We start from the raw sequence: 18,247 nt of genomic DNA, 5'->3' as shown, positions 1-18,247 counted from the left end.
AAGCATTTGTCAAATTCTGACAGAAATACGTTGGAGTCAAAAATCCTTAAACGCTTGTAAGCGTTAAAAGGAGTGGAGGAATATCTAATTAAGACTCCTATTTTTCAAATATAACCAATCACTAAAATTTAAGGACGTGACAGAGCAGAGACGCTGAGGAAACAAGGACTTGAAGGTCCGAGTAGAAATCGGTTGTTGAAGTCGGACTCGTAAGAACTAGACGTGAAAAGTCACATATCGGGATCCGCAGAAAGTAGACGTAAAAGTTGTCGAGAGAGTCACACACAGGATCTCGTAGAAACAAGACATAAAAGTTACTAATTTGAAGTTGTGTTAAGAAGTGGCTAAACAAGTGTTCAGTAATATAATTCGTCTACACTTGATATGTGCCTTGTAGTTTGTGTTCATTTATTGCTTCTCAGAGTTGTGGCCCGTTCAAGGCTCTGAGATAAAGAGACCCTCAGCTCTATCGAATTAACAAACCTCACCTCCTTATAAAATTAAATAACCCTGAGATAAACTTTAGTACAAGAAAGTACCTACAAGTGCGACCAACGTGCGTGGGAGAGCGAAGATAATAATTGAGTTTAACAAACGGTAAGGTGAGAGAAGGACTATTAAAAAGGTGACTTCAAAAAGAAGAAGAAGAGAAGGAGAAAAGGGACGGTGAAAACCCATACAAAGCAATGCTCCAAACGTAGCATTACACTAGTTTCTTTCTCAAATTTAAGTCCAATTTGCTGGTAAAATGATTCCTCTTCTTGCTAAATGCAGCTTTTGCCATGGCAATTATAGATTTAATTTCACATGTACACATTCCATCATCTGTTAACAAGCTACCCAAATATTTAAAACATTTCACATTCTCCAGTTGTTTTTGGTCTATCTTTATTGTAACTGGGGTTGGTTGTCTCGAAATTTTCATTACTTTTGTTCTTTCCACATTCATTTCCATGCCATAGCACCTTCCAATTTCGATTAGTCCATTAATCTTACCCTGTAGCACAGTTTCTTCCTTAGCCAAATTATTTTTATTTACACATTGCTGGTGCGGTACTTAAAAAATTACATTCAGTCCCCAACTTTATGTTTCAGAAGGCAATATTCTGGCTGTGGAGATGAAAGACTTTTTCACAAGATACACAAATGATGTAATCGCTACGTCAGCATTTGGAATTAGTTGTGATTCACTAAGCCATCCTGGAAATGAATTCTATCTGTTGGGGAGAGATGTTACCGACTTCAGCGGTCTCAGAGCCATGAAACTCTTTGGCTACATGTTCAGCCCAAAGCTCATGAAGGTAAGAACATAATTCATGTACATGTAGCAAAATGTTAATTCTGAAAAACGTATACAAGTCTAGAGATGTCTCTATTATCTGAATTTCAGAATCTCTTTCACTGTTTAAAATTGTGGAGTGCTCAGTGCCTCACCCATTTTGTGAATTCATTTTCCTCCTTCTCCTTTCTTTCATTTTTCTTTGCTCATACTCTTTCTCCTCCTTCTCCTGGAATTGTTACTGCTCTACCCAGGTCGATGGACGAAAAGGCCCAAAAGCTCTTCCCCCCCCCCTCCATCTATCCTTTTCATTTTCTTGCTAGCTTTTCTTGTCCTCGTAATGTGTTCAGGTACTTGGCTGAACCATCCTGTCCCCTTCCCATAAATTTAATGTCCAATGCCTTTCTCCCTGTCATTTGGCGAACCATTCATTGCCCATCAACAAATTACTGTAACCGATTCTCTTCCAACACTGGGACACGTTTTCAATTGAAAATTCTTTTCTAGAGTTGGATTCTCTCATGTTTCCCCTTGTAAATGTTCATGTTTCGGAGATCTATAGAATATTACCAGACATTACATTTGCGTACATACTGATCAAGCCAGCAAATTTAATGGAATAATATTAGTTTCTCAAGAAGGACTTGGCTGCTAGACAGTAAGTCAGTTTGTTAGCTATGCAGTTATAACGGAAGCAATGTCTGTTCTATTTCATGACATCAGCTTCTGCGCATTAAATTTCTGCCCGACTCTGTGGCGAACTTCTTCCGTTCCTTGGTACATAGTACAATGTCAACTCGAGAAGAGAAAGGCATTGTGCGGCCGGACATGATCCATCTGCTCATGCAGGCCAAGAAAGGAACACTTCAGGGGGATGATAATGGTACAAACAACGGCAAGAATACCAAGCCAAGTATGCATCATGATAATATAATATAATATTTTGACATGATACCTGAAACCCGGGAAGTTGAGTCAGAAGAGACGACTATTGCCAGACAGTAGTAAACAATGTAAAATTTGAGGTTTTCACAGGGGTCACTATGAAGAAAACCGCCTTCTGGGATGTGATGCCATGTAGAAATTGTGTTAACCGACGTTTCGGAGGAACATATCGTCTACATCTTCAGGGTAGAAGACAAGAAGAAATCCGCGAGCGAAACAGCTAGAGCAGGTGCAACAGACTGAGTCCAGTCGAGTAAACACAGCTGTATAACAGAAGGAGAGAAGGAGTGTGGCTACACAGGGAAATAGTAGAGCGGGGGATGGGAAAGGTCTGGTGGAATAGCCAGCAGGCAGTGGGCCAGAGCTGGTATAGAGTATGTGTTAGGGGGAGAGAAGAGAAGGTTAAATGGAGGTAATTAACCCTGTAGGTCGGGGGCTGTGATGGACCTTTGTGGCCTATAGAGTCTGCCGTATTTCGGAAGTTACTTGAGGGAAAAGATGAGAGGCTTCTATGACTTGCTGAGACAAAACCCCACCTCTCTCTTCATATTGTTGAGATGTAGTACAATCTGAATGGCCTCCCTAATGATCCGATCCATATAACGGGTGGGGCCAAGTCGAGGAGAGGCCACTTGACTTGGCCCCACACAAGCCCCGTTGCTGGTTACGCTACGTGGACGACACCTTCGTCATCTGGCCACACGGACCCGACAAGCTTAATAACTTCCTGAACCATCTAAATAGTATCCACCAGTGCATTCAGTTCACAACGGAGATTGAAATTGAGGGCCACTCCCCCTCCCTGGATATAGATATTTACAGGATATTTATGGTTCTCTGGGCCATAGAGTGTACCGGAAATCCACAAATAGAAACCTCTACCTAAACGCTGTGTCCCATCACCATTCTTCCAACAAGCAAGCTGTACTTTCCGCATTGGTACACAGGGCTAGAGCTCTATGCAATCAAGACAGCTAACATGCGGAGTTGGTGCTCCTGGGGGGTGTTTTCAGGCAGAATGGATACAACAATCGGCAGATCCACAGAGTTCTCAACCGTCGGCCGAGCATCAGTCGGCCCGAAGATAAACCGGACTCAGTCGCCTTCCTGTCTTATGTCAGGACAATATTCAACCGTATTAGCACACTGCTGTCCCGACACAACATAAAATCAGTGGGCCTGCCCCCAAAGAATTTATCTATACATACAGTATCCCATGCGAGTGCGGCAATGTCTATATTGGGCAGACAGGCTGTTCTATGGACACGAGGTTGAAGGAGCATCAGCGACACATCCGTCTTGAATATCCGGACAAGTCAGCTGTGGCTGAATACAGCATCGATGTGGGACACCGCATTCAGCTTCAGAATACCTCCATCCTCGCTACCAAGACCCGCTATATGGATCGCATCATTAGGGAGGCCATTGAGATTGAACTCCATTCCGACAATATGAACAGAGCGGTGGGGTTTTGTCTCAGCAAGTCATGGAAGCCTCACATCTTTTCCCTCAAGTAACCTCCGAAATACTGCAGACCCTATAGGCCACTCACTTCCATCGCACCCCCCAAGCTACAGGTTTAATGCTCTCCATTTAACCTTCCCTTCTCTCACCGTAACACATACTCTATACCAACTCTGGCCCACTACCTGCTGGCTATTCCACCAGACCCTTCCCTTTCCCCTCACTACTACTCATTTTTCCCTATGTAGCCACACTCATCTCCTTTTCTTATACAGCTGTGTTTACTCGACTGGATTCAGTCTGCTGCACCTGCTCTAGTTGGCTCTCTCGCGGATTTCTTCTTGTCTTCTACCCTGAAGATTGAGGCGATATGTTCCTCCGAAACGTCGCTTAACCCAATTTCTACACGGCGCCACAGCCCAGAAGACGACTATCTTCAATAGTAAACAAGTTCCTGCGGCAATCAATACAAGCAACAATAGAGGTATTATTGGGATAACGATGGAAATGGTGTTTTCCGTTGGATTTGCCCTGAGGCAATGGGGATCAAAGGCCACCAGTAATAATAACTGAGGGAGTCTCTTGAGACAGCAGTCGAAGTTGATGGAGAAGAGATGGCAACGAGTTAGTTGACTTACAAGAGAGCAGCTGTGAAAAGAGACTTCATGTGTGCTACAGTTACCGTGTAATTGGTATAATTACTGTGTTGAAATCCGTCGCCAGGATACGACTACTGAAGACTGAGAACCCTAGTGTGTGTCTGTGTGTGTACCGGTGAACTGTAAAGTGTGTAGATCAGCCATCACGCTGCATTTCTTGTAGTTATGAGTTGAGTTTGTAAGTGCAATAGAACAAATCATCTAATCGAAACCCGCCAATAGTCGCCCCTACACGTGACAATTTAATATTTTCAAGTGTATGGGATTAGCTTGACGGATAATAATGGGTTCTGGATTTGATGATTGGGTTTTTTGGCACATCTTTGCAATTACAGTCAATTATTACAGCTCACACTGAATCTTCACTTCCAAGGCCATTCTTCATTGTGCTTCTCATTTTGCGACTAACTCCTGTGAATCAATTACGTGTCAATTGAACGGTTCGTCTCTTGTGATCTGCATATCCGTTTCCATGGGAATTTGTGTTTACCACACCGGTGTCCAGCAACGGTCTGTTCCGCGTTGCTATCTGAATTTGATTAGCGAACGTTGCCTAGCAGGTGGTCATAATCTGGGTTTCAGGCGTCATGTCATAATACTGTATAATGCAGTATATAATGCATAAGCGCTAATACTAGAGTGCCTGTTCAGAAATTACTGCATTGGACATTTGAAAATAATTTTTGTTATTTATGATGTTTACTCCCATTTAACTCCTCTAGGTACATGGCTCACGCGAATGTTGGTTTTATGACTTTAAGAACGCAGTTCTTGTGGGTCAGACCATATGAAGAAACTTGTAATTCGTACTGTAAAGTCTTCTGATTTTAACATATATAAATATCTGGTACATTATTAAGAACTCTTCGAATACACAACTGAGTTCTTTTAGAGATTGAATTACGAATCTGTCAGTATCTTTATTATAGTAAGAACGACAGGCTGAATTGTAAGTTCAAAAGGATTTAGAATGATGCCGTAGTGACATAATTCCGCTATGTGCCTGGATTAACTGATAAAATCCATGCAAGCGTCATTCAGGATAGTCGCTCTCCTGGTCAAGAATCCAAAATGCATTACTACAATTATAAGTCTAGAGCATTGCTACTAGGCCAGACTGCATTGTGCTAGCTTGTCATCAGAAAAATAAAGCGGGCAATGTCTGACGCGCAAGATTTAGTTTCTTTCAACAAAACATTCACAATTTCTTGAGGAATTGTATTGGTCCCGTGTTTCATGTGAAAAAATGTTTCAGAATGTGTATCACTTTACTGTTATGGCCACCCTATGCCCTTATATTGAAATAGTAAATCAGTTATATTTCCGGAATAATTCCCATAGGACAGTATGCAATTCTTCCCGCTAAGAGAAACCATGTAGGTTGTGGAACATTATATGCATTGCTCCTGGAGAGAAAAACCAGCAGGATTTGTTCATTTTATCTATTTTGCGAATTAGCATACGGATTTCCAAAACCTAATTTCACAGCAATTGTACGAGGGTTAGTTTCTCTTTCAGTTTCTTCGGGTGGGGTGAGACTGAGTCAACTTGTTACGTCGGCTACATNGATTTAGAATGATGCCGTAGTGACATAATTCCGCTATGTGCCTGGATTAACTGATAAAATCCATGCAAGCGTCATTCAGGATAGTCGCTCTCCTGGTCAAGAATCCAAAATGCATTACTACAATTATAAGTCTAGAGCATTGCTACTAGGCCAGACTGCATTGTGCTAGCTTGTCATCAGAAAAATAAAGCGGGCAATGTCTGACGCGCAAGATTTAGTTTCTTTCAACAAAACATTCACAATTTCTTGAGGAATTGTATTGGTCCCGTGTTTCATGTGAAAAAATGTTTCAGAATGTGTATCACTTTACTGTTATGGCCACCCTATGCCCTTATATTGAAATAGTAAATCAGTTATATTTCCGGAATAATTCCCATAGGACAGTATGCAATTCTTCCCGCTAAGAGAAACCATGTAGGTTGTGGAACATTATATGCATTGCTCCTGGAGAGAAAAACCAGCAGGATTTGTTCATTTTATCTATTTTGCGAATTAGCATACGGATTTCCAAAACCTAATTTCACAGCAATTGTACGAGGGTTAGTTTCTCTTTCAGTTTCTTCGGGTGGGGTGAGACTGAGTCAACTTGTTACGTCGGCTACATATTTGGCCTACCCCAGTGCCACTTTGTTCATCACAATAACAAGGTAATCTTATCTGGGCTCGAACCTGGGCCGCCGTGGTAGGAAGCCGGCGGACTAACAGCCTTAGCACCGCCTTGTACGAGGGTAGATCAACGTTAACATGAAATTTCCCCCCCGCTTCTGCGTGTTGTAGCTAATACAAGATGGCGTCAGATCTCGTCACTCCTAGTGCAGAACAGCGTTATTATCAATATCCTAATTATTAATGCACCTGTCAATAATGCAACAATATAAAAGACATCCAGAATATATTTCTCACTAAAAATGTAACTTTAATAATTATTAATTAATTAATAACTAAAAGAATACAACGACAATGAGATAAAATTAAACANGCATTGCTCCTGGAGAGAAAAACCAGCAGGATTTGTTCATTTTATCTATTTTGCGAATTAGCATACGGATTTCCAAAACCTAATTTCACAGCAATTGTACGAGGGTTAGTTTCTCTTTCAGTTTCTTCGGGTGGGGTGAGACTGAGTCAACTTGTTACGTCGGCTACATATTTGGCCTACCCCAGTGCCACTTTGTTCATCACAATAACAAGGTAATCTTATCTGGGCTCGAACCTGGGCCGCCGTGGTAGGAAGCCGGCGGACTAACAGCCTTAGCACCGCCTTGTACGAGGGTAGATCAACGTTAACATGAAATTTCCCCCCCGCTTCTGCGTGTTGTAGCTAATACAAGATGGCGTCAGATCTCGTCACTCCTAGTGCAGAACAGCGTTATTATCAATATCCTAATTATTAATGCACCTGTCAATAACGCAACAATATAAAAGACATCCAGAATATATTTCTCACTAAAAATGTAACTTTAATAATTATTAATTAATTAATAACTAAAAGAATACAACGACAATGAGATAAAATTAAACATTGACGTGCATGGGAGCACGGTGGACAAGTGAAAGTGCACTGGTTTCCCCCAAAACAAAATAAATTTGCCTGATGATGGCCCATGTGTGGCCAAAACATGTTGTAAACTGAAAAAAATAAACACATGTAAAACTAAAGACATTTTAAAAATTTGGTAATTAGTTTTAATGTATGTTTTACTTTTAGTGTCCTAATGACATTTTAACGATTTTAACACCATAAAGTGTTAAAGTTATATTTTTAGTGAGAAACATATTATAGATGTCTTTTATATTCTTGCAATATTGACGGGTGCTTTAATAATAAGGATAAAACCTCAGTGCAACGGGATGCTAAAATATAATATCAAATTCCTAGTTAAAGAGAAAGTGATACCCGCTGAGATAAGTCGCAGATTAAATGCACCGTGTTTACGATGGTGTAAAATTTTTTCTGGGGGCCGTAAAGAATACTCGAACATGCAACATGCTCTTGTTCATTCAACAGCTGCACGTGATGTGAACATTCGCCGCGTCCACGAGCGGATTTCGTGTAAGAGGTGAACAGCAGTACGTGATATTGCATCCAACAGCTTTGGGAGTGTTGAAACAAACATCCATGAACACAATTGTTCCAGAAAAGGTATCCCTGGTAGGTCCTGAAGATGTTATATTTCGGCCAGAAAAAGCAGCTTGTTGCACTTAGTTTAACAATGACTACAAAATATTGTAGTAACTTGCTTCCCAATGACACCAATCCGTTCAGAAGAAAAGACCTGGGAAACTTGAGCCTCCACCCCACCAGCTGGGGAACGGGTGTTCCCTTATCTATTACTCAAAAAAAAAATAAAGAAGTAAACGAGAAAATCAAATAACATTTAATATATGACCAGTAATTTGTGCCAACAGAAAACACGACAATTAATCGGCATAACCAGCCACAAGATATCCTATCACAACTCGCACAGGCTGTCTCCGCCACAACACCAGGCATACATTATAAAACTTCACGCTAGCATAATACCATCTCTGTAATCCCCTGCACACACAATACAGACAAAACCTATATATACATTCTCAACTTACACAATTCCTCCAAGAACAATAATCAGTATGCTAGTATTATGTGCGTTACCTCGAGATGGGCCCTCCTGCCTGGAGTTTAACTACCAACCCGAATCTTTCATGGCGCCGACCCAAACAGAATTTAGTTACGGAGCGAGACGTCCGTACACAACGACTTTCCAGGCAGAAGAGACCGGGTGTCTCAGCCGAATCACAAAGGATAGTGGAGTGATGACGTAGAATACGCCACGGAATAAGGATAGGTAGTAGAAAAAGTAGGGAAGAAATGTGTGACCCACGGCCGCCGCCGCTCGGAGAGGGCACTACAACCAATGGGCCGAAGAGTTCGGCTCAAACTCTCAAGCATCATCTTGCTGCATTACAATTCTTGTCACATACTGCAAATTTGACGAAGATAACACTGGCAACAGGGGGCTGGGAAGTCATGAAATACCCTCCTTATATCCCGGATTTAGCTGCTAGTGATTTTTATTTTGACGAATTCACCCAGGACAGAAATTTCAAAGTAACAATGAACTCGAAAGAGGTGCCCCGAACTTGCTATGCTGTTTGCATCAGTAAATTGCGATGTCGATGGTAAGTGCGAGGGAAACTCAGTAAATATTAAGTCACAAATGGAAGTAAAACAGTTGTAATGGACGTAATAAATTTTCTGTTTGCATCAATAAGTAGCAGCACAGTCCAGCTTCATGGCAGTCTAGGTTACAGACGCACGTGCACTTGTTCAGAGAGTGCTTCTAGTAATCAAAAGGGCGACATTGCTTGAGGGGTATACTACTGAAGAGGAGCATTGCTTTGTGCGTTCTGTGGGCAAAAGGTGGGAAAAATTTGTCACCTAAAGTGGTTCATATCTTGCTCGAAAAATTCTCTTAAAGTCGTTTGAAAGTCGTAGAGGTCGACGGTGGGTGCAGAGACAGTGGTCAGATCAAGAAAGAATGAATTCAAAACTGCAGTAGGAACTTTTAGAACATCCCACCTTACAGCCCGCACATGGCCCCTTGTATCTTCTACCTCCATGGCCCACTAAAATACCACTTTCATGACAGAAAGTTTCGCTGATATCAAAGAGGTTGTAACAGAGGTGCGGAAATGGCTGAAACAATATTCAAACGACTTCAATACTGCGAGTTTCCATGCACTGGTCAAGCTATGAGACAGTTGTATCGAGGTTAGCAAAGGTATATACAGAAATAAACGTTTTGTTCCAAGATAGAATATAACACGTTTTACGTTTTATATCCATTTGTGGCCTATTTATTGACTCTCCCTCGTGTGTTATTGTAAGGGTGAAGATGTTAGAAAGGAGCAAGTGTTCGGCGATACTGGCATGTATATGATCCTTTGTGTAAATAGTGAAGTGCATTTTATGAGATTCAGGAGGGGGGAAGGGTGTCTAATGTTTGGTTAGTTGTAGTTGTATGGGGCAGAGAACTGATATGGTTGTATGTAGGTTAGGATTCAATAATATTTATATTTTGGGAACTGTTGTAAAATTTAAGCATAGGTAAGCCAAACGAGCTGTTAGAAACATAAAATTCTACCACTGTATTTTCAACGAAAAACTCTGATTTGTGGAGTGTTTTCGTAGTAGAACTTTCGTTTGTTGGATCAGCTTTATGTGATAATGTGGCAATTTAAGGGATAATGTAAAAAATGTTTGCTGTATTGTGTCCTTTCAACAGAATGGGAAGACGATGACATAACAGCCCAAGTAGTTCAGTTTCTTCTGGCCGGCTTTGATACAGCCGCCACACTCCTGTACTTTGCCTCACATCTGCTGGCCATGCATCCAGATATTCAGTCTCGGCTCCAAGATGAGATTGATCAAACATTGAAAGTGGACGGAGGGAACCTTACATACGAAGCAGTCCATGGCATGAAGTACCTGGACATGGTGGTCTCAGGTATTTCACTGAAGCTCGGTTACTTTACCTGATCACGATCAGGGTTTGTGGTTGGACATACCGTTATCATACGATTACTGTTTTACGAGACGTCAGGTCCTGTACCAGCGCGGCCAAAGCAGAAACTACGGAAAATATTTGAACGGATGAAGGGAGATTCCACTTCCACCATTGCTTTTACCAGGAATCTCTTCCCCGAAGAATATTATCTTCTGGTGTATGATGCCGTGCAGTCTTCCAAGATGGCATCCGTGTTATTTGTTGCCTTCCATCTTGTAGATGGACGCAGTACGATCCTCTGAACCATCAGCAAACTTGTGCTAGACTACACTGCATCACATACCGAAAGATAGTAAACTTCGCCATCACTGCTGTGAGATGCTAAAATGTAACAGTCTCTTTGCTCATTGACAAATTGACCCTACTCTACTTCCCTCCTCTTCACTCCAGACTGCCATTTATTTCTCCCTCCTTGTCTTTTCCTGATCGTCATTGCTGTCAGAAGACAAAATACACATAACAATTTCGCAGTGCACAGTAAAATCATCCAGTCATCCAACGTCACTACTGTAACCACTGCGAAAGTCGACCTCTGTCTGAATAGTTTTGCGGGGTTGGGAGTGGTGCGTGCCAAGACACTGTGTGCATGTCCCACTAATTTCCACTTCCCGGATCCAAAACGCAGAATACCTACAGTAATGCATCTAACAATACGGACTAAAGTGTCTCTGAGTCGATATTTCTGTTAGGCCCCACATACACACACAATTTGGCCTTCCGATCGACCTTACAGGCAAAACTGTGACAGTTTACCCCCTCCCTTTCCTTCCCCATACACGCGCAAACAAACCGGCGGCTTCATGCCACAATCACGGTCTTCCAGCCTATAATGTTGAGTCACACACGTCACGTGCTACGGTCCTGCAGGTAGAACTGATGGACTGACGAGTTTCCCACAGGCCAACAGTCCAAATGATTGGCCGGCCGGCCGCACCACACACATCAGTTTTGACTTTCAGTCTTCAACTGTCCAGGCCGAACTGGAGGCCAAACTGTGTGTGTGTATGGGGGGCCTTAGGCACGATCTGCCTAAGGGCCCCCTAAGGGCCTTCCGATCGACCATACAGGCAAAATTGTGACAGTTTACCCCCTCCCTTTCTTCCCCCTACACGGTTAGATAAAGCGGCAGGCTTCATGCCAAAATCACGGTCTTCCAGCCTATAATGTTGAGTCACACACGTCACATGCTACGGTCCTGCAGGCAGAACTGACGGACTGACGGGTTATACCCATTTTTTGCCACATAATGTATATACCCTTTTTTTCAGGTCCATGTTTCAGAAACTAACAGCAGGATTACGAGTGTTAATATTTATTATTATTATTATTATTATTATTATTATTATTATTATTATTTCTCCGGTGTACCTCAGGGATCTGTCTTGGGACCCCTTCTCTTCAATGTGTTTATTAATAACATGTGTGATGCAGTTGCCCATTCTAAGTGTCTGCTTTTTGCTGATGACGTGAAAATTTACTGAGCCATTAGTTCTCCTCAGGACTGCTATCTACTACTGTCTGACATTAACTCAATACAAGGTTGGTGCATTGGTAACCCTATGAAACTCAACATCAGTGAAACTAAATTTATATTCTTCTCCAGGAAAACCAACATACTTATCTACAATTATAAACTTTGTCAATCGTGAATAGCTTGGACCGATTCTATAAAGGACTTGGGCGTGTTTATTAATGCTAAGCTATATTTCCATGACCAGGTCAATTACATTTTCTCTCACTGTGCTAAACTGTTTGGTCTAGTTCGTAACATTACTTTCAATTTCTTATCTCTAGACTGTATGTTCAGATTGTACACTGCACTAGTTAGATCTACGCTTGAATATGCATCCGTAGTCTGGAATTCGATTATGTCAACTGATGCAAACAAGCTGGAACGCATCCAGCAGAGGTTTGCGGCCCTTTGTTTTAATCGTTTCTTTCCTCAAGTACATTACAATTATTCTCTTGCTCTTGAGGGGTTAATATTGCATACTTCACGTACTAGGAGACACCGCCTCGAAGCTCTCTTTCTTATTCACGTTTATTTTGGCTCGAAATTCTGCCCTTCTGTTCTGGAAATTGTTGGTCTCCGAGTTCCTGCTCAGTATATCAGAGATTTTGCGTCGTTCAGTGTTCGCTCCTCATCTAAAAATTGTCTGTCTGCTAGATGTGCAGCAGCTACTAATGTTGTTTGCAGGGATGTTGATGTATTTGAAGCCAGGAATGTTCTCCCCAAATGATTTTTAAATATAGTATAATTGTTAGTATTATTATTATTATTTGCATGTACAATAAAACAATAAACTGAATTATTATTATTATCTTCTGAAAATCTATACTTTTAATTTCTTAATTAAATATTTATATGTTTCATTTCTCACTTCTAATAACACTTAGATTTATTTTAATTAAATTATTATTATTGCTATTATTATCATTTATTTGTTTGTTTACTTTTCTACATTATTGTGTTTTCCCCAGTGCTTGCCTGTAATTTGTGACTTTATAATGTGTTTGTCTATAATGTAATTAATTTTATCTACTCTGTGCTCAGTGTGTAATTGGCCTTGTGGCTGTTGACTGGGCACATAAATAATAAAGAATTGAACTGAATTATTATTGTACAATACATAGTTTTCTTCCTGAGTACTCAATCAAAACTTTCTTGATCCATCAGCTTTCAAATTTGCTTGTTATCCCTAATCCCATCTATCTATGTACTGACCTGTCTACCGCGCCTCCTTTGACCGTGTGAGTTCCAGTCTGTAACCTGTCTAACAAATATCACGTCCTTCACTCGCATGATGTTGTCGTACCATCTCAGTTGCTGTTCTTATGTTTCCTGTAATTTGTCTTTATTCATTTCTCATATTTGTTCTGATTCCTTCATTTTTAATTCTATCCATTCATAATATCCTTACTGAATGCCTTATACATAATCCATTTTTGTTGCTAATAATCTGCCTCTGAGCTTCTGTTTTATTATCCATGTTGCAGTTCCACATATTAATATACTTTTTACTATTTATTTGCTTATTAATAACTTTCTTGTGTATGTAATATTTCCATTCCATAAATTTCCTATTGTTTCACTATATAATCTTTTGGAAGCGATATTCGTTTTATCACGTTTGATTTATGTTACAGAAACTCTCCGTCTATATCCTTCAGTAGTGATGGTAGACAGGAGGTGCGTCAAAACATACACACTGCCGGCTGAACCACATTGCACCCTGAAACCTGGAGACAGTGTCTACATACCCATCTATGCCCTCCACCATGACCCAGACTACTTCCCCGATCCTGAGAAATTTGACCCTGAAAGGTTTAGTGATGAGAATAAAGGAAACATCAAAGCCTGCACATATCTGCCATTTGGATCAGGCCCAAGGAACTGTATTGGTAAGAAATACTTACTGTCTGTTTAAAACATAAGTCTAAGCCATAACTTGAGCGGGCAACCTTACGGAAGTAAATTTCTGTGTGTTTAACAATATCTCCAATATGTCGATATTTGTTCACATCTTACGTTGTAAATGGATAATGATGACATAACTTCAAAGTTTGAGACAGTTGTTCTGGCAGTTCACCAACGTCCTTCTACCGAGCTCTGTTTATTTGTTTGCTGAAATCTGTTTACGGTTAGACTACAGACCCACCATAGCGTCACACAATTAGATGGACTTAAATATTTAATTTGGAAACACACACAGCCAGTGCACCAAATGCAAGGTACCACCACGACATTTCCACAGCGCGCTGCCCAAAAGACAGCATAAGGTAGTGTAGTTGGTTGAGGCACTATGCTACAAGCCAGAAGGTAGTGGGTTCAAGTCCTGATGAGGTAATTGCATTTTTTCCTGTTGACCTAATCCTTCCGGCAGCACTATTGCCCTGGGGTTGACTCGGCCTCTAACAGAAATGAGCACCAGGAATTAATTAAATAATTTTCCTAGGGAGTAAAGAGCTGCCGGAGTGTAAGGCTGAGAACCTTAACGCCAACTTTGAGCTGATTATCTAGATAATGTGGGAGCCTCGACATCTCACAACCCTAAGGGCCTTCATGGCCTGTTACAAGGACAGCTTCACTTTTTCTTATACAAATTTTTACTAAACATATGGAATTAATTCATATTTTAAATACCTCAAAACCTTTATTCTATTCAATTTGGATTTTATGTGACACAACAAAAATTCATTGCACTTGTAGCATACAAAACAGTGCAAGGTAATATTTTTGTTGCAAATATGTATCAAGTCAACTGTAAATATTGTGACATGTTGCGCAACGGAGTACGCCCCCCACCAGCAGTGACGCGGCGGGTGAGTCAGCGCTCCCCTCCCTCCCCTCCGCACGATAATGTAACGCGCAACGCGCGGTGACGCAACAGAACGACGTGGAACCGGTTCCTACTGTGACGTGGCACCGATTCCTACTGTGACGCGACACGCAACGACACTGTTGACGCGGGCAACAGGTAACAGCGAACGGAATATAAGCCGGCTGAGCAGTAAGCGTGAGTTAGTTGTAATGTGGCCATCGCCGAGTTCAGTTCCAAGTTAGTTCCGAGCAAGCCTACGAGCGAGTGTGTTCTCCAGTCAGCCGACTACAGTTGGAGTATAGCAGCCGTTGCGGAAAGAGGAACCGGACGTGTGTGTAATTGTGTAATTGGGAGTGTGTGATACAGGGATACATAGCTCCCCTACTGTAAACGTATAGACTACTGAAGACAGAGTGAACTGATTTGCGAATATGGTTATAAATCGTGAAACCCCGCAACAGCGTAAACAGATTAATGCGAATAGGGTTATAAAGTGTGGAACGCCGCAGCTGTGTGATAATTAATTGTAGCCGTTACTTGTAGGTTGTTGAGTAAACCAATTAATGATCTCTACGGCGTCTTCAGTAACGAAACACTTTACAATATACTTTATTACAGAATGTATGATTAAACACTTTATTTCGAAATTAGCAAAAGCACATGTTCTCCGCCCTGAATATGGTCGCTTTTCTTGTCAATATCACAATTTATAGCAATTAAAACCATAAAAGAAAAACGTTCAACCGAACTACATAAACTTTACGGTTGTAATTAAGTACAGGCAAAAGAGTGGGAAGGAGAATATGAATTACACTCACAAACTCAACTGCAGTACTTGCACAGTGCTTTAATTCCTGTGGCTGCATGTTGGAAATAGTGTGAAGTAAATTTTGAAACATTGTATGGACTTTTTTGTATAATGGAGAAAGCAGAACATTTGTACATATACCAGATTATATTCACTGATATACCCTTCTGCTTTGTTGTCTTCTAGATTATGACACCATGTAGTCTTGCTTGCTGGTCACATGATTACATGGTACCATGACTCAGAAAGCAACAAACGAAATCTCTACTGCAGTGAGAACATTAAATACAATTTATTTATACCTAATTAAACTTTTCACCTGTTCTTCCCCAGACATTTCCGTTACTGTATGTTCAGTGTTCTTACACTCGTAGTTGTTAATCAGTTTCTTTCTTTCACTCCTGTCTGAATACCACATAACCTCCTTTCTTTAGGTCTACCCCTATATATATTTCGATAAGTGTGTAATTTTTTATCTTAACATACATACCAAAGTAACATTTTATTATCATCCGCGCAACTTTCTCTTTGTCTCTGTGCCTTACCCAATTGATTGGTTCTGAACTGATAGTAGATGTGCTCACGGGGTCTATGTGTCATATGTCTCATATATTGTGAGAAAGGTGTCAAATGGATAAAAAAGTGTCTTGAGAAATTTCTTTCTAAAATTTTACTCTGCAAAGAATGCATATGGGTAAAAGTATAATGTCATGTTATAAAACATAATACAGAGTTTGAGGTAATAATTTAGTAACCATTTAAAAGGGTTACGTGAAGGTTCACTCCTAATACCAAGAATATGAAATTTCATCAGTGAGGCCAAGTCTCTTCAAACGTAGAGCATGAATCTTTGTTGGAGACAGAAGGGAAATACAGTTTCATCTCTGAGTCCAAGAGATAGCCTTTGTGAAGTGGACCATTTGAAATGAAGGGATACCTACATTGATTGAGAAGGCCAAGGAAGGCACAATTGCTGCTGTCAACTATTTCCACCTTGTTAGCTGTAAGCATCTCCAGATTTTCATTTTTACTACTTTCAGTCGAGCTGTTTCTTTATGGCTAGAACCCAGCACTATATTCCTAAAGTCGACATACAGGGTGTTTCACGACTTTAGGGCATAACTGCAGGAGATGATTTCCTAGGTCTTTGTGATCAAAAAAGTTCACATAAACATGTGTCCGATTTTGGACGGTTACGGATTTATGACCGTTTTTTCATTCCTGTACATGCCCTCGTGTGAACTGTGTCTATCATCTGGCGGGTTGCTATTTTTAGCCACCTACAGACAGAGCGTTCGCGTTATCTCGACACTTGAGAGATACTTAAGGCATGGTGGGTTGGTATGTCTAGGCGCGGTTCACAACCGAGCGGCAGCCTATGTTGCGGCTGGGGGTGTAATTTTCGAAAATCAGATTTAAGCACCAATAAATTCAAATTAAAGCAATTTCACGAAGTTAACTTTACATTCATACTTTAAATGTATCATGTATTATGGTGGTTTATTGTTTTGTTCCGTTTATTGTCAGTAATCCTTACCTTCTATTCTGAGTTTAAAATGGTCATAACTCCGTAACCGTCCAAAATCGGACACATGTTTCTATGAACTTTTTTGATCACAAAGACCTAGGAAATCACCTCCTGCAGTTATGCCCTAAAGTCATGAAACACTATGTATAAGCCAATTAATGATTTATTCTCATTGTGTTCCAGGGAGCCGATTTGCACTTATGGAAGCCAAGATAGCATTGGTACAGCTGTTGTCCCACTTCAACCTAAAAGTTGTCCCAAAGACAGCAATACCAATAAAAATAACCAGGAGTAGCTTCAATATGACAATAGAGGGGGGGTTCTGGATTGGGCTTGAGCAGAGAGTTAAAAGTGAAACACAATAACAAATTGATTGAGTAATGGGCGTATAATACTGTTCCATATACTCAAGAGGAATTGGTGTTGCAAATTATTAGAAACACACATTATGTAATTAGCTCTTTGTATTCCTACTGTAATAGAAAGTAATGCATTGAAATTGTGCGTCTCCCTACCAGTGCAGTGAAACATACTGAAGTACCGTTAAAATTAAATAATGATATTGTTACTCCTCAGACCTGTGTATCCCTAGGAATCTTGGCCTCCATTATGATGTTCATTCTTTTCTGTTAACTGGCCTTCTGCTTCCATCGCTTCTATTTCAATCCTTGAAACTTAACTTTTACGTCCTCCGTCTCTCTCGATCTGGGGTTTCTCACACATCCTATCACATGACCCAACACACCCAAATGTTGTATTCTTAATTTGTAATATAAGCACACTACTTATTATTATGTTAAATGTACGAATATGGTGTACAATAAAACTAACTTGCTTATGAGACCTAAGCAGAGACTTGCAAACTTTTAGTGCCAACGTTAGCTGAGAGAGATTGTCGCGTGGTGAGAGCAACGAATCCCCACAACGGTTAATCTCGGTTTTCTAGACCGGAGCCGCTATTTCCTTGAAATATCTCCTCAATTATCGTCACGAGGCTGAGTGAACCACTTACTTCGCAGGTAATCAGCGGTAGCTCTTTCGGTATAGTTCGCTTGCGGACTAAAACCACTGATTTTGTTTCTCTTTCTAAGCATGTGCTTGAAATTAACCAATTCGTCGCCAATC

At 40.7% G+C, this 18,247-nt stretch overlaps 1 protein-coding gene across 1 annotated transcript in view; it reads left to right on the top strand.

The window, feature by feature from the left end:
* The window catches only part of LOC111869921 (cytochrome P450 9e2-like), a 24,802-nt gene extending 6,832 nt beyond the window's left edge, over positions 1-17,970 (top strand). Inside the window, exons 4-8 of the mRNA XM_023861810.2 lie at positions 1,096-1,301; positions 2,003-2,192; positions 10,183-10,404; positions 13,612-13,866; positions 17,306-17,970. Coding sequence (XP_023717578.1) covers positions 1,096-1,301; positions 2,003-2,192; positions 10,183-10,404; positions 13,612-13,866; positions 17,306-17,487 — 1,055 coding nt within the window. The 3' untranslated portion in view covers positions 17,488-17,970. The remainder of the gene's footprint in view (positions 1-1,095; positions 1,302-2,002; positions 2,193-10,182; positions 10,405-13,611; positions 13,867-17,305) is intronic.
* Positions 17,971-18,247: the final 277 nt, after the last annotated feature.

This window comes from Cryptotermes secundus, unplaced genomic scaffold (genome assembly GCF_002891405.2).
Source record: "Cryptotermes secundus unplaced genomic scaffold, Csec_1.0 scaffold842, whole genome shotgun sequence".
NCBI classification, from domain to species: domain Eukaryota; kingdom Metazoa; phylum Arthropoda; class Insecta; order Blattodea; family Kalotermitidae; genus Cryptotermes; species Cryptotermes secundus.
The sequence above is the reverse complement of the archived record's forward strand: the minus strand, read 5'-3'. Positions and strand labels throughout refer to the sequence as shown.